General features: G+C 43.7%; 1 protein-coding gene across 1 annotated transcript in view; it reads left to right on the top strand.

Annotated features, from left to right (window-relative positions):
* Window positions 1–25,450, top strand: part of LOC138503894 (mucin-5B-like) — a 1,431,798-nt gene that overhangs the window by 1,322,445 nt on the left and 83,903 nt on the right. Inside the window, exon 33 of the mRNA XM_069623965.1 lies at window positions 9,426–9,465. Within this exon, the coding sequence (XP_069480066.1) occupies window positions 9,426–9,465 (40 nt within the window). The remainder of the gene's footprint in view (window positions 1–9,425; window positions 9,466–25,450) is intronic.

Here is a 25,450-nt window from a genome sequence, read left to right as displayed (position 1 = left end):
CTCTTCAGTAGGGTCAAGCTGCAACCTGCAAGGAATGGGACAAGAGTGAAAGTCAGGCATTTGAACTCTTACGAACTACATACTTACGGCGTTTGCCGGGAATATCAGAGTCAATATTGTCCTGGAACTCACCAATTCCTTCGAGCCAGTGAAGCAACTGGTTATCTACGCGCCCCTGAGCTCAATGCAGAATGGAGAGCTCATCTTTTCAAATCATCAGGTGAGACTATAAGAGGGGACATCCAAGGTGATCAGTGGGGAGAACAGCGGGGTGGGGGGATTTACGCTCAACTCCACGGGTGGTTAATTCCCTTTCTCCATTTGCAGAAGAATATTCCTATGGGCCAAGCAAACGAAGCTAGGTGGGCCAGTCCAGTCCGTCATCTCGGCCCTACGCGTCACATTGGTGGAGACCGCAGCAGTCCAGTCCAGATCGATGCTTCTGTGGGAGCCAGGTGAGCTTAACAGTGTGCTCCCTTGAACGAACTGTAGCCCGGCTGCAGTTCTGAGGTCTTCCCATTGGTTCTGAGGATGTCCTTTGGGTCTTCAGGCCTCAATACTGTACTCATTTTGTATTTAGTTGGTCACCACTCCACATTCTGCTGGTCCTCACCTGTGCAGATGTCTGAAGGAAAAGGAAAGAGAACAGGGGACTCCCAGTGCGTCAGCGACACATGGAAGTCTGAGTGAAGGTTGGCACTCTTCTGCTGTTCCTGCTGTGCCCGCAGGCCAGGGTCCAGTCCGAGAGATGGCCTCAGCAATATAGATGAGCTTAAGGCCTCTTTAAACTTTGTAACACATCGCCATCCGTTCATTGGGACTATGCGTCATTAATTCAGTGATTGTGCCATGAGAAAAAGGATAGCACCTGGGAGAGCTTTGTTATTCACTAAACCACAAAAACCTTTGTTAGTGGTGCGCCTCACTTTAAGAGCAAACTCTTTGATCAAGGAGATTGAAGTGTTATACAGTGATGTTCAGCTACAGGAGCTACATCTCAAACACTCCCATGTGCCGAAGACCTCAGGATGACAACTTTATTCACATCTCACGACATCTTTGTTGAAGACTCCTAGTCTGTTATCCAGACACAGAAGCCATAGAGGGCCACTAGATCACCTATCCCAGTTTGAAGTATCTTGCCCAACTACTCTTCAAGGGGGCCATGTGTTTACCCTGCCAATTGAAGTATTTCACTCTCTGTCTGCACATCACCTGAAGCCAGAGGCAGACTCTTCCACACCACCTAGTGATGCAGCAGCTTTTCCAGAGATTGGAATGGAGGAAGAAATCAAGCTTTGAGATACTTGCATCTAATTACTTTACTCCACTGGAAAAATACAATAAGGGATTCAGCTGAGTTGACCGCTCACTGTTCCCACTCCAATTTTTGCATATTTTCCAGGCCCAAACAAGGATACTAACAGGGGTTTTCACTGTGTATGTTATAGTTGTGGTGGAAACTCACATTTAATCTCCCCAGGATGCTTCAGGAAGTTGCAAAATTATGGGACTTCAGCAAAACCTTCTTACTCAACCAATAAGTCTGCCCCCGTAGAAAACAAGGATAAACATGTAAACAAAAATGGTATAAGTGGTAAGACTGATCTTGCGCAAAATGTTTTGCCCAAGATGTAGGTGAAACATCTATTGAAGGTCAACTTGAGGCCAGGCTCTCGGAAGCCAACCTCTCATTCGGTGCCGTTTCTAATAACCTTTTTATTAAGGAGGGTAACATCTGTTTTTATAATAAGGTTTCTAAATTGCCACAGTAGGTGAGAGTAAACTGGGTTGCTCTGCTTAACAAGACTTTTCATTGGGACCACCATATTCTTTGACTAATGAAAGCGTAGTTCAAGGTTTGATGGGCATTGATTTTCAAAAATACCCCCCAAAATGATAAAACATTGTCCTCTGTGACTCATTGAAGAGATGGCTTAGTGAGAGGCCTTTCACAAAAACCTGGGCGTCCAGTTAATCAGCTTGAAACAGACCCTTAGAAAGGGATGGTCCTGTAAACCCTTTGAATGTGGAATCCAAGGGGCACCAAACTCTATGAAAAATAAATTGGTGTTTTTGCCCGTAGCTTATAGTTCCTTTTGTAACCATCAATCTTGGTTTTATAAATATCTATTGGAGGCCACGATGAGGGAAAATTGATTTAACTCCGCTAGATGAACTTGAGTGTTTAACTTTAAAACTGAGCGAATCTGTGCCTCTAATTGAATAAGTGATACATATTGCAGCTGGTGATTTTAATGCCCAATTCAAGTCATTACCCTAGACACTGGTGTTTATGATGATGAGGACTCAGTTTGAATTTTCTAGATCTTATTTCAGTCTATCTTGAGGGTTCACAGTGACTTACAATATTTCCTTGAGAATTGCAGAATTCGGCCTTCAGGTAGTAAATGGTCACAACCTGACCGATTGTCCATCGAAGTCAATTTTCTGAAGAAAATATGCATCATCACACATAGATTGTATTTTGATTAACTTAGGTGGGTGGGATTTAGTACAGGATGAGAAAGTTGATTGCAAAGTTGAAAGCAATCACAACCTAAGAGGTTTATTCTTGAAAGCTCAGACCCATGTATCTTGGGAAACTTTAAAGCAGTTGTGTGATCTCAGACTAACTGGTAATAGGCGGAAAATGAAGTAGAATTAAATAGTGCTAGACGATGTATTTCCTTTAGTATATAATAATATTCGACCAATTCTGGACTTTCACAGAGAATTCAGAGACTCTCAAAGAGTTCATATAGACCTGGTCTACCAATTGTTATGTTATGCAGAGTCCCCTTTTATCACAACTGGCAAAGTTTGCTACAAGCTCTAGATATTCTGGCACAGGTTATTGCTTCAAAACTGAATTTTGGGAAATTAGGAGATCTTTAAACTGAAAATTCCAAGCTTATAAATGTCCCAATCATGAGACAGTACTAAATTAGGAGGCAAATATAAAACATTTATTTAGAGAAAAGAAACAGCTGCTCACAAATCCCTTTGGGCCTCATTAATGTAGGATACATGTGAGAAAAATCAGCATGTTTTCTGGGTTTTATGTGAAAATGTTCCCATGGAATAAGTCTCCAGGATGGCAATTATTTTAGCTGCACTCCTAAAAGCCTTCCCCCAGACAATCTAGGGAGAGTATTATTTACTACTCTAATTCCAGTTCTAGAAATTTGGAGAAAAAGCTTTATTTTTCTTGGGAGTGCAAATTAGACTAAATGTTGACCACTGGTGGGAGGGCGTCTTTCCTGCTTTTATCATCAGTGGCAATAGATTACAACAGACAAGTGGGTGCTTGTTCCACTACAACACGGCCATACTCTGGAGTTTGTTTGGAGGTTTGGAGGCTGCCCACCACTACACCTTCCACACAAGCGGAAAACCAACTTTGAACACGACAGGAAGAAGTTTGTGCTCTCCTTTCAAAAGGAGCAGTAGAAGGCGTCCTTCGCAGCCAATGGAATCAGGACATGTGCCCCTACTACGTTCCTGAGAAGATAAAGCAGGTGGCTGTAGGTCCATACTGGACCTCTGTTTACCAAAGAAGTTCCTTCAATCCCAGACCTTTCGGATGGTTATGCTACAACCCATCCTCAGTCAATTGAAGAAAAAGGATTTCTTATCATTCCTAGACGTGAAGGATGCATATTTCAACATCCTCATCCATTACAGCCACTGAAAGTTCCACTGATTTACTGTGGCAGGATTTCACTACCAGTTCAAAGTCCTACCCTTTGGCCCCAAGTGTGTTAACAAAATGCCTGGCCCCTGCAGCGGCCACTGTCACCTATCTCTCCTCATTGGGATTCTCCATCAACTTTAGCAAGTCCTTTGTGACTCTCTCAGAACAAATGCTATTCCTGGGAGTGCAGCTGAACACAGTCATTTGCACTGCTTCTGTGTCCACCAATAGTGTCAAGGCCATTCTGTGAAAAACTCACTTGTTCTTGCAGCAACAATCCACATCAGTCTACACTCTGAAATCACTCCTAGGGATGATGTCCTCCTGTTCCCTTCTCCTAGAGCACTGGCGTCTTTGCGTGCGGCTGGTTCAGGTGTTTTTGGATGACCGCTGGCAGCAATTCACTGGACATTAGGATGAGAAGTTGTCCTTCACGCGCCTGTTCCACAATACTCTTTGTTGGTGGTTGCACAGCCCCAGAGGGAGCTCCATTTGTGCCAATCAGCAACCAAGTCACAGTTACAACAAATGCGTCCATGTAAGGTTGGGGTGCCCATGGCAACAATTTTCATGCCAGGGGTCACTGGTTGGATAAATCCTTGTATATCAACATCCTAGAGTTGAAGACAATCTTTTGGGCTCTAGAATCATTTCCGTCCCACCTACAAGGAAAGGTGGTTTGTTTGTTCACGGATAACACGACCACAAAGTTCTATATCCGGAAACAGGACAGCACCAGATCTGCTATCCTTTCTGCTGAAGTTCAATCCCTCTGGAAATGGGCTCTGCCTCACAAGATGTTCCTGTCTCCTTTCCACCTGCCAGTTATCCACAACTCCATAGAGGATTCCTTCAGAAGGGAACCCAGTGTCAAGAGTGGGAAATACTCCACAGTCAAGCTCTAAGCATCTTCCAGCCATAGGAGATATATATTTTTATTTTTTTTTTATTTTGTATTTATTGTGTTATGGTTCATATGAACCTCTCACAAATCAAAGTGGATATCACACATATACCTGTTTGCCACCAGGAACAACTCAAAGTGCAAGCATGTTGCCACAGCCAGGCAGCCTGGGGGAACATTTAAACGGTACAACGTCCTCTCATCGCCTGCATGTTCATCCCCCGGGCATTTTAACGTGCTCATCGAATGTTAAGGTTTTGGGCGGGTAGGCAATAGCAAAAATCAGTCCGGTAGGGTGGTTTGGGGGGACCGCCCCCCTAAAAAAAAAATAGCATTTTCGATGGAATGTGCACGTTAAAATAACAGGGGATAAAATTGGAGGCGATGAAATTACATGGCACCCTTTACTGCCATGGGTTTTCACCCCCAGTGCCAAGGCCTTTTTTGGTAATTTCGGTATTTCACCATTCAAAGCCTTCTAACATTTTCTCCTTCATTAACCGCTTAAGTGCCAAGGACGAGCTATCTCATCCTTGGCACTTAAGAGCTCGCAGGGATGAGTAGGTTTCTGTGCGCTTTTCCCTCATTTTCTCTCTTACCAGGAGTCCTGTCCATCTTCAAACAACAGCAGTGCAAACTGTTTCCAGGTTTCTGCGGCATGGCGAGACAGTTTTGGTTTTCGGAACTCCTCGCTCTCTCATGGGCCCCACCCATTATTCTCCTGCTGATATTCAACCTCCTGTCCAGTGACAGGGGCTTTGTCCTTCATCACGACCCATACACATTTAACCTGAGGGACTGGCTCCTGGTTCCTTAACGTTTGGTCCTTTAAACATGTCACAAGACTGCAGGGACATCTTGGCAAAAGCCTGGGCGCCTGCACCTTCCACAAATGGAAGCATTATGGTGTGCTTGTCACAGAGAGGTCCCCTTCCACTTCAAACTGCAACAATTTTACATTATCTTCTCTCCTTGGACCATAGCTGCCTAGGCCATACCTCGGTCAAAGTTCACTTGACCACTATGATCTGCTTCATGCCCACTCCTGCTGCATCTTCGTTAGGGTCTCATTGCCTCATTAAAGAATTTCTTCAAAGCCTGTTCCATGCATTTCCGAGAGTGCGTGCTGTGGCTTGGGAGCTCAACGTTGTGCTCACTAAATTGATGGAACACCCCTTTACACGTCTTTATAAGGCAGACATCAAACTCTTGTCCTGGAGAACGGCATTCTTGGTCACCGGCTGGTTGGTGAAATCCAAGCGCTTTCTTTCAAGCCACCTTATCTTGTCTTCCAGAAATCTCGGCTCTTGTTGCAGACAAACCCTACCTTCATGTCTGTCCTCATGATTTCACCTCAATGAGCCTTCACTACTGCTAGTGTTCTACAGCTGTCCTTGCACTAGTGCTGAGTGTTCTGGCGAGCTACTCTCTGGATGTCATACGAGTGCTGAAGTATTAAGTTGTCCATCCCAAGCCATTCCGAAAGACTTCACAGCTGTTTGTGACATTTGGGCCTATGGCTGTTGGTAACCAGCTGTACAAGTCCTCTATCTCCTGATGGCTCCTGGCTTTCATTGAGCAGTGAAGTCAGAATTGTGTTACACATGTGGCCTGGAGCTAGTGTAGTAGCCCCCGCACCCTTACAGCCTTTGGCTGGCCTATAGGGTAATGCCCAAACCAAGAATGCAAAAAGCGCTTTTTTTGGGCCATTTTCATCTCTTCTTTCCCAAAGGAATTTTCCCTTTTCTCATCTTCCCCCCAGAAGCTCAATGTTACCCGAGCCCTGGTTCTCTCTAGGCTTGACTATTGCAATAGCCTCGTCCTGAATGTTCCTTCTTCCCCTCTGTGACCCCTTCATCTAATCCAGAATAGAGCAGCAAGACTTATCCTTGTCCTTAAGCCCAGGGACTGCATCTCTTCTACCTTAAAAAGTCTTCACTGGCTCCTGGTGGCTGCACGGATCAAATTCAAATCCCTCTGCATCATCCACAAGGCCTTGTGGGGCCAGAGGCCTCACTATCTGCAACGCTCTCTCACAAAATACTCTCTGTTTAGACCTCTTCGTTCCTCTGCACCAACTCCTTGTGTGTAAAGCGTTTCGCAAAACAGAGAGTAGGAGGTTGTTCACTTTCCTCAGCTGGATCACTCCTATGGAAGAGCCTACCTCTCCCTTTGCATCTTGAGCAGGACCTTCTTAAATTCTCAAATCACCTCAAGACTTTACTCTTTTTCTCCTCCTTCCCTTTTTCCCTCCTCTGCTAATCCCACAGTTGCTGTGATTGTGTCTTGGACCCTTATGCGTCCTCGGGCCGCTTACCACTCACACCCAATCTTCCCAGCTTCTGTCTACGCCACAACCTCTGCCCTGGAGACTTGCACTGTTCCACTGAACGCGGCTCCAAGCCGTATTGCACTTACCATACTCTGCACTTTATCTGTGACTCACCCAAGAGCACAGACACCCCAGCAGCTACCCCATATCCCTCTTCCTTGCTGCATTTGCACGTTCTGAATACTCACAAGGCATAGTAGGTTTGTCCGTTCCTTCCCCGCTGTATTAATATTAGTGTATTATTAATGTACTTTCAATCTCATGTTCCCTCCCTGTTGCCCTGTGGGCGCTTTGAAACTAAATGTGTTTGAGATATAAGCACCTAACAAGCAAACAATACATAAATACATAAATGAGACCAAATGCCTGAGGGTGCGAGGAACACAGGCGGTCCCCTCCAGCTGTACTCTTCCACTCGCACCAGAGACTAGAGACCTGCAGTTGTCAGTTTTCCCCATGTCCGTAGGTGTTGCTCGCAGTGAGGGGCCCACAGCAGGAATAGGCTTCACACGTGTGTTATGTGGTTTTAATGAGTACCCCATGTTCCCGCAGCCAATATTTGCTAATTAGCCGTTGAGCGCACCACTGCGTTATTATATGTCACAGTAAAGAACGGGTGAGCGGGTAAACAGCACGTCGGAGAATGATTTGCAGTGTTTAAGGGGGCAGAGAACAAGTTCAGGTCGCTCACGAGCCGTTCACTGTGGGATCGGGACAAAGTCCAGTATCAACTTCAAGCAAATAGCTTACGCGGTGGTGTCGAATCTAGGTGGGCAGCCACTGTCTCCTCACCTCCTCAGACCAAGGCAGACCCCTCCCGCCGCTCGTTGCGCGTGTATGGGCTTTTTGTGCTGGTGCTGGGCTTCGCCTCCTCAATGGAAATAGAGGAACATAAAAGGAAAATGATGGCCCCGTTCGGCAGTGGGAGCATGGCATGGTTATATCCTTGGAACGGACACTGGTCCACTGGGCAATACCAACATTCCCATTATGCGATTGTGAGTAGGTCTTGGGAGGATAGCTCATGGGCAACTTGCTCGCCTTGAAAGGAGATGACACGGAGCAACACAGGTTCGATCCCTGCGTCTGCGCTTTGAAACCTTTGAGTATTAAGCGTGTTAAAAATAACCTATCATATCATGTCCACTTATACCATCAAACTCAAATAAGTTTACTGTGTGTAGTAACGATAATGTCTGCAAGATTTAGAGTGATGCTGACTCCATTGCAAAGATGTGGTTTTACCGCATGCGGCAATACAATTTTCTATGATGAAATCCATAATTAGATGAGAAGACAAGCAAGTGGTATTTTCAAATACCATCTGTTTTACCAGCACTGGCAACATTGTATTGAGGCCCTTTGTGTTGATCCGTCTTCATAGAGTTCAATGACCAAAGGAGGCCTAACAGGAGAAAAGAGGACAACCAGTCATTAATAGAGGTCAAGGTACTCAGACTGCTCTGTGAAATAATACATAAAAACCAGGCTATTTTTTTTTTTTAAAGGACACTTCTCCAGGAAGGAAACAACAAATCAAATCACTTTGCACAAATGCACACACTAAGTATAAAGCATTCATTTGACTGAAAGATTGTGCAAGTACCACCTTTCAACCAAAAGCTGAGACAGAGCCCCCCAGTAATACAGTAATCACAGACGCCAACTAAGAGAAACTATATCTTAAACAAGTATTGGCAAATCCAATAGTTTTGGCTTTTGTGTAGGCATGGCATAGACATTTTCAACTACTGCCATAATGTTACTACCTGGCCATAGAATTGAAACAACTGGGCAATTGTGTGAACACCTGGGCGTACGATATAATTCCCATCTAATACTGATACACAAGCCAAAACAGTTGGCGTTGTAAACGCTTGTTTTTAATAGTACAGGACTGCAAGGAACCACTATAAATCAAGTGGTTTAAGGCACACTTGGGCAAATCCCTGTTTTGTTATCACAGTAGTTCATTCGCAGAAGCAATTAAGCCATTAACATTCAAAAGACTGCTTAGAAATAACACAGCCAGGCCAAATGTTGATGTTACTGCCTGTTAGAGTTAGCCCAAATGGATGATCCCACGAGGATATGTTCTGGCTGGAGAGGAGCAGGGATTGGGTGAGAATGACCATAGGAATTAGCAAGAACATAAGCATTCCATGGGTGGGCAAATAATCAAACAACACCCACAAGCTGTGTGTCCCTCCTCACATGGCATCTTGCACTAGCTGTACTCCAATGCAATGGATGTGGTTTACGAGTGCTACATAATAGCTAATGGCTTGTGATTTTGCAGCTCATTCTTTTGTTTGTCACATAGTACAGAAAATACAACTTAACACATTAAATAAGCTTGTTATGTTTCAATAGGTTTTGAGGAGGGGTACGCTGTACGCGTATGAATAAAGACCCCCGACCCACCTTTAAGCCTGCTCTCTTTACACTATTACCTGGTGATATTTTTTTTTACTGTTTTCATTCTCTTTTAGAAAGAAGGCGAGGCTCCATTCAATTGCTGCTATCCATGTGGTAAATACAATCTTTTCACTAATTTGTTTAGAAATGATTTACCTCGTACGTTTTAAAGTACACATACATATGTGTAGCATTTTAACAATAAAAGAGTACTGTGCTGTTCTATATAAGATGGATGAACATACCCTTCCAACATGCTGTATCTTACATAGAGAATATCTTTGCCTGAAAGGTGTTGGATAATTTGTAACTCAGGTGTGACATACATTAAGAAATGCAGGTAATCGATATTTGAATCATTCATAATGAGTGACAAGAGTTGATGCTTATTATGCGTGTTGTGGTAATTCCACTGTAAATCTGCAAACATTCTCTCAAACTCGTTTACCATTATTGCCACTCAGTGCCGTGGGATTATGAGGGTTGGCACAGAAGTGTAATCCTCCAATTTTGAAGTCATGAGGAATTTTGTGGAATTACCTTGAGCAGTAATTAATTATGTTGCAGTAATTCTGATCATTTTGAAGGTTAAAGTGGGGATCTACCTCCAGGAAAGGCTGAAGGAAGATCCTCCACTTTACCTCCAAGCCTCAAAGTTTGGCAGTGTAGTAATGCACGAGTAAAGTTTCGGGATAGTAATGGACGACATTTTACCACCACTTTTACTGCATTGCCGCACTCATAATGAGACGTGCTTACTAACAAAGAATTTCCTAAACAGTGCTGCAATCTTTATCATGCTATAACTATGAAATACAATATGTGTGTGTTCGATATTCCCCAGTTTCTGTTCAGTGGGCTTCAAGAAGGAAAACATTGTTAACAAGGACCCGTGGTGCAAAGCCAGGACTAGCTCTCAGACAATGGGCGCCCCAAATCACTCAGTGTCAGTTTCACCTGTGACCATATGTGATAACATATGTTTCGGGGTAGCAGGCCTCAATCCGGACGCTTCAGCAACAGGATGGGGAACAGGTTGTACACTCTGATTCAGCCTGGAAAGTAGCAAAGGGCATGATTTGAATTATCAGCTCAAAACACTGCAATTACCCACTCATCCTCCATGTTTCCACCTCACACTACACGGACTGTACTGAAGCAGGAGCTAGAATGGCTCCCCCACCACTGAACTAACACCTTGCAAACACTACACCTTGCCCAACAACATAACACATACAGTGCATGCCACGCACACCCCACGGCGATCCACACTCACAGAGCCTCATGAAAACATAAGGCCGCATTACGAGTTGGGTGGTATTCCGGTGGTAAATCCACCAGAATACTGCCCAACGGATTTACAGTTGGTGCGGCGGAACTATCGTCGGATTACAAATGGCAGTGGCGGTTTAAATCCCAATTTTTTTTTAGAGTTCATAGGACTCTATAGGGCTTTCTTGGCTTGCTGATATGTCGGCAGAGAGTTAGAGCATTTTGCTGGAGGTAAATCCTCCACTCCAGGAGCATACCCCTAATATGGCAGAGCGGTAAAAGTGGCAGTAATTATGTTACCACCAATTTTCTTCCACTCCGCGATACTAATGAGACCCTTAGTGTTTGAAATGAAAATTGAGATAGAGTTGTTGAGTAAAAAGCTAGTGGAATTAAAAGATGAATGAACATCTACTAAGGATCAAACAGGGAGGGGCTTCCACCATCCAACATGCATCTTTCATTAATAAATCGGGTTATCGAGAAACATGTTAAAATTCATTGATACCTGCATAACATCTGTAACAGACTATGCAATACAGTTAACCTCCTGCAACAGGCTAGTGTTTTACAAAAGGCCAATGATATCACAACAAAAAGTCACCAAAATGGTCACCCACAACCACCATACTGGTTGGGGTCACCAGGTATTCTGCTAACTTCATACAACCAATAGCCAACAGATTGGTTTATATGGCCAATTTGCCAGAATTAAAAATGGATACCCCAGAGGACAAAGATAGTCTACTAAATAAGTGTATTCACAGGAGTAGGCACAAACAACAGTGTCTCTAATTGCTCAGAACGGACATTGCCGATGTGTGCCATATCCATTCTTTCAATTTAGATTCTGTTGAAATGACCTTGATTAACAAACACTTAACATCTGGCATGTTATCAATTGATTTCCAGACACTCCAGGTACCAGATCTACAGAATGAACTAAAGGGATCTCCTCCAATGCATCCCATTGATAGACAAGTGTAACATGGCTCATCCACAAATATAAGACTAGTTAGCAACTGCATAGAAGGATCCTCACATCCTAGAACTCTTATCAGACATCCACCACCCCATCTACCTGGCTTGAGTGATATTGAATGCCCCCTGGATGAATTGGCTGCAAGTGCGAAAGATATCAGGATGGCATCATGGGACATTGCGAGATTAGTCAAACATATGGAAGAACAGGACTGTGTCACTTTCATCAGAACATTTGATATAATCTGTTTTGCAAAAAAGTTGGCTCTTTAAGCAATATTACCTGAGCAGGGGCAGCATTACGAAGCCAGGTAATGCAAATGGCCACGAGTGAAGTGAGGGCTTTAACAATAGGGTAACATTGCTGTTAGTATCCCGACATGTTGTACCGGGATACTAATCGTGTTTAAGTTGAGAAAGGATGCATATGCCGTTTCACAACTTTAAAAAAAAGATGGCCACCATGAAGAGGTAAAGCCCCTGTTCTTAGCCTCCTCATTGGCTGGGAGACCAAGACCACACCTCCGCCGGGTGCTAATAAGCAATATTAAATGGAGGGGTATTCTACTTTTACAGTCCCTTGTACTAGGCCTAAGAGTAAGGTGGGGTGCCTTGGTGGGGTGCTTTGCAAATGGATAAACACAAGACTGAATGCTCAGATTAAACTATTGGACACAGATTGTCCCGATCTGCAATGTCTTCTCATTGAAATAAAAGATGGCAGCATAATGCTAATTTGTAATATTTACAACAGACCATACGGAGTGGGGGGCATGGCTTCCCTTAAAAAGTTGGAATGGCTTATCGAGGAAGGGGATCATGTTAGTAATTGCAAACACTTGATGATCATTTTGGGGAATATGAACCTACAATTCGAACGACTACATGAGCTGAATGGAAGAAGAGGATGCTATATGGCATTTCCCACAACTAGCAGGGCCAATTAAGGCACATTTGGTTAAATGCGCCCTGCAGACTTCAGAACTCTTCTTCAAATTAGGCCTGCAAGCTTGCAATGGATGACTACAAACAGACATCCTCCCTTCCCTGACCTTCTTTAATGGGGATAAAATCAATCATATCGACTATGTGTTGGTGGATTGGGCAAACTGGTAAATTGCCAAATCACTGGAAACTCACATGAGGGGGGAGAGTGATCACAAACTAGTATTTCTGACCAATGCCATTGAACCTTTGACCTACACTGCCCCAATACTTACCCAGGCCTATTATTGGTCAAACAACAGGAGAAAGCTAAAATGAGAAGACTTGGACTTAAAAATTAACCTGCCACTGGCATACCAGGCAATTCTACCAATCTTAGAAATAGCCTCATCCCGAATGATAGCAATCTCAGCTGCTCTTGCCCCTTTGTTTCTAAACTTCCAAAACTAGTGACAGGGCTACAAATCACCAGGGACAGTGGGTATAAGTATTCATGTAGGGCAGCCAAGACCAAGCTAGTGAGGGCTGTCAAAGATGGGGACAGTGGAGAAAAAGCAAAGACAAAAACATTTTTAAAATAATATAAGACCTTAATAGATAGGGTAAAAAAAGCAAAATCGCTTGAAACATGTAAAGCTCTTAATAAAGCTGCATCCGAGAAAAATGCCAAAGTATTGTGGAGGATAGTCTTGGTTGGACATTGTCCAAGCCAAAACCCAATCCAAGCGGCCATCACCAAAAACATATGGCTGGTACACTTTGCAGGCCTCTATCGTGAAACAAGGTCTGATTTCTTTATATATGGGAACAAATTCATGAACCTTGTGGACAATTGTTTTGATTCATATTTTTTAGAACTGTCCCAGGGAGAGGTTTTTGAAGCTATTTGCAAACAGACCAGATGAAAAGCTCTAGAGCCCGACCTTGTTCATGTGGACCTCTATAAGAGCAAGCCAGGAATATAGATACAATGGGCCTCATTCCGAGTACAGCGCTAACCAATGGCGCTATTAACGCCTTGGTTGACGACGTACCCGGACCGGCAGCGCCTTGGTGGATGGCGGAATCACCGCCCCATTCCAAGGTTGGCGGGGCGGTAATTCCCCATTCACCAAGGCTCTTCCCCATTCCCAAATGAGCCCCCATAGGGCTCAATGGGAATGGGGAAGATGCAAATAACGGTGACCGTTCATTACGGTCACCGTTATTGGCTTGGAGGCCCCTTTGCGCCCTCGACTTTAACACCTGCTCAAAGCAGGCGTTAAGGGCGAGGGCGCAGAGGGAACTCGGAGTATGGTGGTAAGGGATTACCGCCACTGGTCTCGTTACCGGTGGCCGCTATCCCTTACCGCCATACTCGGAATGAGGCCCAATATCTCTGGCTACTATTTAATGCTATACTCAAATCGGGTTGGAAACCTCCATTTTAGCAAGTTTTGGAGATCGTTCCTATTTTAAAAAAGAGGATCCCTTGGATCCTGGGAATTATAAGCCGATCTCCCTTCTAGATGCAAGTATCAAAATAGTTGACAAAACATTGAAAATAAAACTGGAAAAGTGAGCAGAGGAGGCTGATGCCCTAAGTCACCTCCAGGTAACCTTTACTAAAGGGGTGAGCACCATGGACCAAGCACTCAGACTCATACTAATAATAAGCAAGTATGTGACTATCAAGGGTTGCAACCTACACTTACTTTTTATTGATTGAAGAGCCTTTGATAGCATATCCAGATTGGCACTATGGTGAGCCTTACTTGCTAAAGAAGTCCCCCTTCCTTGGGTAAAGGCAATAAAGGACTTGTATGAAGTGTCATCCGCAAGAGTGAGATTGGGGTCTATGCGTGGAGACCACTGGGAATTTCTGGGTGGAAAATGATGTAAGGCAAGGGTGTATACTTGCTCTCCTCCCTTACAACCTGTTTTGTGATGGTCTATTGACCCAATTCCCAACAAACATAACAGATCCACTATTTCTTAGTGGAGAAACATTAGCCATCACCTTCTTTGCCGACTATGTGGTTATCATGTTTCCCCAACTCCATCCGGCATAAGAAAACAGTCAGACCACTTTGACATTTTTTGCAGGAACGAAGGCCTTGAAGTCAATGCTCAGTGTCCTATTTTGATTACTTAGAAGTCAGGATTGCCTCGGCTGGGTCCGGGCAGGAACACCTTGAAAAGGCCAACCTGAAACTAGCAAGGAAATGTAATGGTGCCGATCCTCTGATAATTCCTCTGGGAGAAATCTTATAATTCCAGCAATGGAAATATATAGGCCTCAGGCATTAGTAGGGGCCCTTTATGGAGGGAGATATGGGGGTATACCAAGGCTCCTGCTCTCTTGATGACAAAAAATAACTTCTTAAAAAGGCTGGTGTGGGTCTCCAAAAGCACACCTAATATCCCACTATATATGGAACGTGGGATGGCATGCATCAGCAATAAAATAACCCTAAAACCAGTTTTGTTTTGGGTGCGTATTTGGTGCTGTGACACCCTTTTGAAATATAGGGCAGCCATCAAGGAGGTTCTCTCCTACCAAAGCGTTCTCTCATTAGAATGGTTTGGACATATGAAGATGTACCTGTATTTGCTAAACCTAGAGGAATTTTGGAATATTCCAGACACTATCAATGAAAATAGCAAACAAACTGTTGTAGACGCGCATACAGACTGGTTGTTGGGCGAGTATGTATCCAAATGTCTACATCTATCAATGGAGTACCATTTTCTTTATATACCAAAGAAAGTTATTCTCTGGAAGATTACCTGTATCTTATTGAAAGTCCATCCCTGAGAGGCTTATACTTAAAGATGTGCCTAGGCACTCTACCACTAGCAGTGGTTAAATCGCGATGGAATATTAATCATCCGGATGTATGCCCCTTTTTCCCCCACCAAACAAGTCACCACAGAACTCCCTTTTCATTTGCCTCCTTTAGTCTGATATTAGGCAAAGGAATCTAAAACCTGCCAAGTGAACAATAGTATTTCCTCACTGTATATTTCAGAGGACTTTTGCAAAAGGGCACATGCAATGGATATACTCTTGGTTGTCTCCACTTATCTAGGTAGCACTTGGAGAAGGGAGGGACACCTGAGTATCATTCCATAATTGCAATATCAACATCGGTTTTAAAAAGATGCACTATATTTGATCCCCTTTTTATGTGCTAAGGATGAAATTGAATTGTTCCAGGAGTGGACATAGTGGGAAACACTGTTTTTTATGACAAGATTGTATGTGTAAATGTAGTAAATTATCATGACAAGCTTATTTATATTCGCCAAGTGATTATACCGAGCAAGTAATCAATGGATCTGTCCAAGTCGTCCGTATTTGATTGGAAATATTTTATATATTGTGTGCAAACTTTGTAATGGCTATACGCCGAAATAAAGTCATTGATTGATTGATTGATTGATTGATTGAAATAAGGAAAACCATTATTTACTTCCATTTGGAGGTCTGCTAACTTGCAGGGAAACCATTTGTGGAGCAGAAGCAAGAAAAATCAGGGCAGACCGGCGGGAAGCGCAAGTGTCTCAGAAGTGCTGTGAAGTACTTTTCAAGAGCAGAATGCCAGCCCCACACTGATGATCTGCAGCACCACCGCTGAGCATGGTTAGGGCCTGTAGACCCCGGGGTGTTTCAGCATTACCATATACAGTTTCAGTTAATGCCTGCTTTGAGTGTTGGGAAGAGGCAGGCAGAGGGCTTACAAAGTGAAGAGAAGGAGCAAGCTAGGAGAGATGAAGAGACCGAAGAGGAGGGAGACAAACGTGTCGGGGCATGTGTGGATAGGGTGGAGAGGAAAGAAAGGTTGGAAGGAGGAAAAGGAGAGCAGAAAGACCTGGAGAAAGGAATAAAAAGCACATGAGATGGAGAGTTAAGAGGAGAGCAAAACGACCTGGAGGTGGGGTATAAAACAGTGGAAGTGGACATTTGAGAGGAGAAAAACATAAAGAGAGGACAGAAGATAAGGAGGAGGCAGAGAGGGGATCAAGAATATGAGTTGAGCAAGGAGATGAGAGAGGAAGTGTAAAGAAGAGTGAGAAATAGGAACCACCCAAACAGAGCCATATTGGGGCACAGGAATGTGAAGAGTGAGAAGAAAGGAGAACCAGGCATAATAGTGAAGGAACAAACGGAGACTGAGCTACCAGAGGCAGAGAGGGAGCGAAAGGAAGAGTCAGAGAGATAGAAGTGAGAAAAGGACATAAGCTATAAGCTATAAGGAGAGGTGAGGAGAGCTCTTTCCATTGGCAAGCATTGATGAAGAAAACCGAGCAGTGGAAAAGCATGTAAACGACAGTAGGCAGTTGGGAAGGGAGGTATTCTGGGGAGGAGGCACCTGAACATCCATGCTAGAGGACACTGTGGCAGGACTCACAGCAAAAGTTCCCAGGCCAAAGCCTGACCCAGACTGTTTGAAGCAAGCCCAGGACCTTGACTCCGGAATGTGGAAAGACCACATAGAAACCTAACTTCCTAACTGAGACGATGGCAGAGAAAATCATCAACCAAGCCAAGAAACAGATGCAGGGAACACTTGAATTCTACATTCATTGTGAGTAACTTTTATTTGACTTGCGAGGTGTGAACTGAGGGCAGGTAGACTGCGGTTCTAAGGAAAGCCGGATATGCTTCCTTTTGATTTCATTGAAAACCCTGCAGTAATTTACTCCGTCCAGCCTGAGCCCTGGGTCTGTTTATGTTGTAAAATAAACCTGTTTGCACCCTATTGTGCAAGTCTTGATTTGGATGTTTATCCCTCATCTGTGACGCAACACACACACCACATGCAATAATGCCACCCACTTAGATTGTTATCAGCGCACATGGAATGGGTGCTTCCTCTCTGGGTGCATCAACATGTTAGGCCTGGCATCTTGTCTCACCTTACTTAATCCCTTCCATCTCATACAGGATATAGCTCCAAGAGGCTACCCAACGGGCAGGAGCCACTGTCTACAAGACCCAAGTGCATAACATCAGTCTCTTCTTGATTTTGATTTGATTCTGTAATTTATAATGTGCATATCCATAACGAGCCAAGCAGAAAAGGCATCTAGGCACAGATGTTAAATGCAAGCACTGTAAGAAATAAAAAGTAATCAATCGAAGGAAGGAGTGGTTATTGGAAAAGATAGGTTTTCAACTTTTTCATAAATAGAGGCAAAGTTTATGTGCCGAAGATCAGTAGAGAACGAATTCTATGCTCAAGGACCGGTGATGGAGAAACCTCTATCTCAGTGGTACTCAAAAAGCAAGAGGAGGTAAAAGTCCGAAGATGTTGAACACCAGGCCGGAGTGAACGGGATAGGCAGTGAGCAGACATTTCTGAGGCAAGTGAAATGGTGGCAGTGCCATTAATGCACTTACAAATCAGAAAGAGGATTTTAAACAAATCCCCTGCTGAACTGGGAGCCTGTGAAGCGTCCTGCAAAACAATGAAATCAGGGAAGATCTACGAAAGCTGTGGAGAAGGCTGACCACCACATTCTTTGTGGCCTGGAAGCAATGTATCTGGACAGTTAGAATGGCCAATAACAGGGCATTTCAATAGTCCAATCTGGAATTTTCCAGGGTTCCAACAACAGCTGAACGGGCTGATTCTGCAATCAAAGGCAAAACAGGTCTCAAAAGTTTGTTGATAATGAGTTGATTGAACAACATCACTGACATGCAGATTAGAGCTTACATTTCCCTGCCAGAAACAGCCTACATTTTTAACTACAGTGGCTAAAGTGGTTGACACTTCAACAAGGCACAGAAGAATGAAATTCAGTCAGCCAATTTGTTTGGGCCAGACGCAATAACCTCGGTCTTAGAGGGGTTCCTGTGTAATCTTTTTCCAAGCAGCCAGCCTTTTAGCACTCGAGATTAATTGCCTCCAGAGGAGAATTAAGCCTAACGAAAAATTGCATATCATTCTTCATTGTGGTATCTGCTCTATATCCTCTGTGTATAATTAATGTCTTAATTACTCATGTCATTAAATAGTTTGTAAACATAAGACAGATAGTGGAATACTCAGCCAATGCAAGAAAAATTCAGTAAATCCTTACGACTCTTTTTGAATCTTAGGGTGAAGAGGGGTAAGACCCTAGGCTCAGGGATCCGGTTAAATATATAAAAAAATAATTATTAAAACAATGCGCAGCTCTCTGGGATACCGCCCTAATCAGTTACCACTTTTCTCAAAAACATAATTAAATCACTTCCATAAATAACATTTCATGAGTAAAAGTTGAAAGCAACATCCTTGAATATGCAATGCTCAATTGACAACATAAAATCCAGTGTTTGTGTGAACACAAATCCATATATTTTTGAAATTCATGTATAGTTTCTACTTGTAGTTGAATCCTGAAAACTCCTCACCTAAGTTCCACTCTTACATACATTTCAAAACTCATGTGAGAGTAGGAAATTCACAACAGCTTATAAGATACCCTTTCTCTTCTAAGTCTTCCCAGCGCGTTTCGGATGTATAAAACTATCATTCTTCAAGGGCAGTCATACTGTCCTCCTATGAATAATATTAGAGAACAATAGTTCTATATTGCTATATCGATGATATTTTTGGTATCTCCGAGAGACCATTACAGGAGCTGCTTACTGTTTTTGAGTTTATGAACCATTTACAATGTTGGATTAAGTTTACTGTTGAATATAGCTATTCACAAATACTTTTTCAGATTTATAGTTGTATTGTGAAAATGGTGAATAGAAATCCACTGTTTTTACTAAACCAACTGAACAGTTTAGTACTTGTGACCAGCTTTGACCCCTCGAGGACCCTGGGGAGAGATCCTCTGAGTCAATTCCTCAGTTATAGACTCATCTTTTCAAGTCTAGAAGAATATGAGACACAAGCAGGTAGGCTGAAAGGGAAATTCTTAGCAAGGCAATACAACCTGGATCACGTTGATTCTGTCACTGCACAAGTGTAAGAGATTCCTCTGGAATCATAGTTTGTCCAGAAGAGGACAAAAAATGATCCAACTCTAGTATATATCACAACATACTCATTGCAAAGCAGGAGGATCAAACAAATAGTGAACAAAATTGGGAGATGTTAAAATTGGATCCTACCTTGCGTAGGCTCTTTGCAGCACCATCTGTTTTTTCATACAGAACAAGTAGAACATTAAGGAATTATCTGATAAGAGCTGACGATGCATCAACAGATGTGGAGAATCCAGCAGGAATGGGTACTCATCCATGCAATAACTGCCAACATTGCAGTAATATTATTAAACACAAGGGCCCTCATTACAACCCTGGCATCAAGGGGTTAATGGCGCCGTAAAAGGTGGCGGTGCCGTTAACCCCTTAATGCCCGATTACGAGGTCCCTTTGCGGGTTGGCGATTTTAACGCCTGCTTTTTGCAGGCGTTAAAAACCAACCCGCAAAGGGACCTTGGTGCTAAGTACGGTGCTGCAATTTGCGGCACCGTACTTAGCGCCTTCCCCATTCCCATTGAGCCCTATGGGGCAAAAATGGGAATGGGGAAGGGCCATGGCAGCATGGGGAATTACCGCCCCGCCAACCTCGGAATGGGGCGGGAATTCCCCATTCCGCAATGGCGGAGTCGGTGAGTTACCGGCATGGACCATGGTGCTATTAGCACCATGGTCCAACGCCAGGGTCGTAATGAGGGCCAAGGTCATCTTGCACCTTGGGGGAAGCACATTCTATTGAATCATTCCTGTACTTACGATTCGACTATTGTAGTATATGGTCTAAAATGCCCATTTGATATCTTTGATGTAGGTATTATTATGTGGAAAGCAAGGACATGCAGGACCGAACACAAGTCCAATGTAAGAATGGGGAATCAGAAATCCCCAGTGGCGTTACACTTCACAGAAGCTAAACATAATGTGGCACAAATGTAGTTGGTTATTCTTGAGCAAGTTACTGGGCATCATTATAAGGTTGCTGGTATCCTGGTGGTAGATCCGCCAGGGTACTGGTAATTGTAATTACCATTTCTGGCACTCGGTCCAGTGGCATTACCGCTGGATTACGAATGCTGGAGTGAAAGTGTTAAGACCCATTCATGGTGCCCCATAGGACTCCATTCCATGAAGGGATTTGCTGTTATTATCGGCACCTGCAATAACTGTGCCAGTAAGGACAGTGTTTTTTGCCGGTATTGCATCTGCCTTACTTCCAACTTTTCCAACTCTATGTCCCCTAGAGGGATGAATGTTGAATGGGACCTATAAGGTTATCTGTGAGTCTACTGTGAGAAACTCATAGTGACAACAAGCAAGTCAGACACAAGCAATCGCAGTTCAAAGGTGTTTATTGAACAATGAACGTGGTATGCGGGTTGGAAAAACGCCTAATCTAAACCTAAATCTAAGATGGGGACAAGTGTCGACCATCGAATTAAAATAAGGCAGTCCTAGTGGCGTCAAGTCCAATAAAAAGGCCTATACTAAGAAAACCCATTGCCAATTCCTTACGCTAAATACAAAGGGTGTGGGGTTACGGTAGCCTGGCTCTCCCTTCCCCAGGATTTGAGCACGGGGTAAGGTTGGAGCTTGGAGCACAGTATGGTCTCAGGCTCCTACAGCATGAGACAACGGTTCCAATGGCAGTTCTCAGGACCGTCGATGGCCAAGTCTCATTCCCTCTGAAAGTCTCTTGCTTTCGGGGCCTGATGTGTTTAAACAACAAAAATTCAATATGGGTCATGGTTTCACCCCTGGGTCCCCATCTTCTGGGCTGACCCTTCTCAATTGTATTCCATAGTTCAAATAGGGTGATGACTTCACCCCTGGGTCCCCCTCTTCTGGGATCAACCTTCTGGTATCGCTCTCCACATAAGCTGTAATCTTCGCCCTTGGATCTCCCTCGGCCGGGCTCAGACTGATCTTGACTGCCAGTACTCGAGTGACAATTTCACCCCTGGATCTCCCTCTGCCGGGCTCGGACCTCTCTTGACTGCTAGTACTTGGGTGATAGCTTCATCTGTTTCTCAATAGTATTTCTTTGCATCTCTTATTCTTTTCTCATTAAACTTTGGGTCAACTCCTTGGATCTCCCGCGCTTGGACACAGACCTCTCTAGACTGCCAGCCATTGGGTGATGGCTTCACCCCCGGATCTCCCTCATTCGTGCTTGGACACTTCTTAGTTTCTTAATGTCTCTGTCAAACTGTTCAGTGGATCTCCCTTTTCTGAGTTCACTTTAACACTCTGTTTCTCAGGATCTTTAGACCTCATCCCTCTCCTCTGGCATCCCTCCTCCGGGATCACTATTGCCTTTTCAAAACGTTCTATTGGTTTCAAATGTTTGCAGGATTCACCACCCCTTCCTTCATTCACAATTCGGGACTCACTTCCCTTGCTTTTAGCCAATTTATGGATCAAAGTCTTTTCGATTGTACAGGGCTTTTGCTTGACCCTCACATATGACCACTTTGAGTTCCTTTGGAGGCCTTCCAATGGCCTTCTGATTTCTGTAGTTTCTCAATATGGGGCTCGACGAGAGTCACTTGGGTTGGCACCGACGTGGTGTCAGTTTCCCTCTACCGCTGGTATCTCCTTCACACATTTTACAGTTCAATTATAGTTGATCAGGTTTGTTTCACAACTTGCCACTTTGTGATTCCCACTCCACAAAGCCCGGTTTTATCGATCCTCCCCTTGAAACACTGGTTGTGATGAACCACTTGGTTTTCAGCTTCTTTAGAGTCAAAGCCGGTACCACGGGCAGGGAGTCTACTCTGCTCCGCCTTATCAGCATAGGGTTGCTCCATGTTCTGTTGGCATATGCAGCAGGACACTTATGCTATTGTTTGCGGTCTTAGATTCTCCTCCACGAAGGTTCCGCGGGACTCGGATGAAAGGGGCAAAGCCACTTCTCTCCTCGCCACCCTCTCGCTTCCCGCCGTCCTTTCCGCTTCTCCTTCTCCTTTCTCCTTCTCTTGAACTGCCACTTGGTAGCCGTCTCGTTGTGATGTCTGCTATGCTTGCCTTTCTCACCTTGCTCGTCTTGTGCTTTCTTGGTCCCCCTTTTATTCCTGTGGGGAAAAAGGAAGGGCTGTCGCGTGTGAATGATTAGAATGAATTGCCTGACTTTGTCTGACCTTCATGTATGGATATGTGAGGTAAACCACTTTATTACCAGTCCATACAACAATAGGCATGTCAGAAAAGGAAAGAGGTAGAGGTTGTACATGTCCTATAGGGTAGAAAGGGGATAAGGAAGGTTTGTGAAATAAGCAGGGGGTTTTGTAAGAGATCGGAAAATGGCAGGGTTTCTGGGGTAACCAGGAGTAGCTGGGATCGTAATATGGACAAAGGAAATTGTGGGAATTGTAGTGTTTTGTCTGATCAGGTCAGAAGAAGAAGGATGGGGAGTATTCCAATGGAGACCAGTGAAACAAAGATTCTGGGAGTTATGCTTATTGGATGTAATGGGGTGTTGGTTCGGTACGGAGTGATCATTTGATCCGGGCTGGAGAGTTTGAATGGAAGAAAGCGGGACCGATGTATGATAGCCTATAAAGATATTAGGGAGTTTGTCCTTCTTTCCTTCTCCCTGGCTTGTGTGATGCTGCTTCTCCTTTGGGTTATTCCCTCGAGTATAACCCTGAGCTCCCCCGTCCCGGGAGCCTTTTACCTTTAGGGTTGGAATCAGAGTGGACCCATCCTTCGTTGGCTGCCTGAATGAGAGCTGCTCGCGGTTCGCTACGTGAGATACCCTCATATATTTCACACTGCACAGATAGTCAAATTCAGTTTAAGGTAGTAGGATTGAGCTTACTGATAGAATGTGAGCTGTGCCCATATATCTGCGGTATATTGCATAATGGCAGGGAGTCCCAAGAGTCCCATTGTTAGGGGCATAGTCATGAGTTTATACAAACACTGTAAGCTGAAAGACCCATGTGGACTTTGCAAGGATGTATATCTGCACATTTAGTACTGATATCTACACCATTTGAGAGAAATGGTTAATACTCTTAGTTGGTTTTAAATGTGGTATCAGATTGTGGTCTATCACTAATGATACAGGTCTTACTGATTGTTTTCAGTATTTTGTAGTTTGCCACGTAGGATGACATCAGTAAATACATAGGTTAACCTCATCAATGATATTTACTATAAGTATGATGTTTTTTATGAAGCAAATTGAGAGACCATGCTATGAGACATCCGTTGATGTCCATTGTACTCCCTGTTTTAGATAATTGATAATAAAACAGTCAACTTTATAGAATTCCTGAGTCATTTTGATTGTTGATGTTTGAGTAACTTCTACATCCCCATTCATCACAAAGTATTGCTTAAAGGGCTGGGACGGTTGTCCCGGTTCAGCCTCTTTAGGGAAAGAAGGGACCACCCTATTTTAGATATCTGTTTTTAGCGAGAAACTGACTCCTTGCCTCACTTTACACTGTGACACCTGGAAACACTATAATTCTGACACGGAAGACATGATCATCTTGACACTGTTGTTATTTAGCTGTGCCAACATCCTGACACATTCTGCTTTAGTCTTTTCACAAGATGGCTTAAGGGTAATACTGTTCTTAAAACTATAATGTAATGTCTGGCTGTCAGTTCTGGGAACATGGTGACAGGCTCTCACCCTTCTGGCTAGTTGACCTAGGTCAAACAGACTTCATGAAAACTTGAGAAATGTCAGAAAGACCCTCCCTTGTGAGGGTGTAGTGTTTTAATATTATGTATGGAATCAGAATACGCAATACGCAAGGTAAGCGATACCAAGATTCCCGTTCGGAATCCTTCAACGGAAGTGATTTGTTCAAATACGATTCACGATCCCATTCGGGATGTCTCCCCCGTGTGATTACCAGACTGGTCTGATACTCAGTTAACTAAATATCCCTATGATGTAACGCAGGATTTAAGCAAGCCACTTATGGCAGATATTAATGAAAGTAGACCATTGCAAGGGTCTCATAGCAGCCCAGAGGGAGGAAGGGAACTACCTTTCTCACATTTGGGCGATCTCTCTGAAGCAGGGGTAACAAGTGTTGCATTGGGTGGTGAAGGTACATCTCAGGGGGCTGAGCCTTCTCGGACTGCTCCCTTGAGAAACTGAACCGGCACCGCAAAACCCCTGGCTTTGACCTTAAGAGTAGTGTTGTTGAACACGAGATCCCTGATCAAGCATGCTCTTGAAGTGGCTACATACATATTAGAATTTAAGGTGGACATCTGTGCTATTACTGAAACTTGGGGTTACAATGCAGCATGTCTATTTATGGGCCTAGCCATTGTTAGGGAGAATTCTCCAGAATGGCTAATTTCCCTTATCTACTGAGTACCTCAGCAGCTTTGCTGGATTTCTAGGATTTGTTTTTTCACCTGGTAAGAGTGTGAGCCTTTTTTTTCCCACTCTTACATGTGTTTTTGGCTATGTGTTGTACATTTGTATGTGTTCATGGACTGTGGAGCCGCATCTACTCCATAGGCATCATCTTGTTACTGTGTGTCACACAGCACCTTTAGTGCAGTGACACAGGGTTGTCCTTTTCAGACTTCCCACTCTGAACTTCATTTTCTGGGACTGACTACTGTCTCCCAGAACATGTAAAGTTGCCATTGACTTTATTAGTCTTTTTAAATTCACAGACCCATTAAAAACTATCTTCCATAGACTACTGGAAAGGGTTAATAGTTATCCCTTTTTGTCTGTCTCTCATGGAACATTATTTTGTTCCCCTTTCTTTAATATTTGGCTGGTGGCAGTGCTATCTATCATTTGTTCCCTACTGCGGTCTATGAAAATAGCCTTGGTACTGTTTTAAGCTAAGTTAGTAGCCTCGAACTTAAACCCGCTGGACCCTTTTATTTTATTTCGGTTCCGGCCGGGTTTATTCACCATTTGTTTTTGTAAAGGTC

Source organism: Ambystoma mexicanum, chromosome 11, assembly GCF_040938575.1.
Source record: "Ambystoma mexicanum isolate Mex_15411 chromosome 11, UKY_AmexF1_1, whole genome shotgun sequence".
Classification (NCBI taxonomy): Eukaryota; Metazoa; Chordata; class Amphibia; order Caudata; family Ambystomatidae; genus Ambystoma; species Ambystoma mexicanum.
Note: the sequence above shows the minus strand (reverse complement) of the source record. Positions and strands in the feature narration are given on the sequence as shown.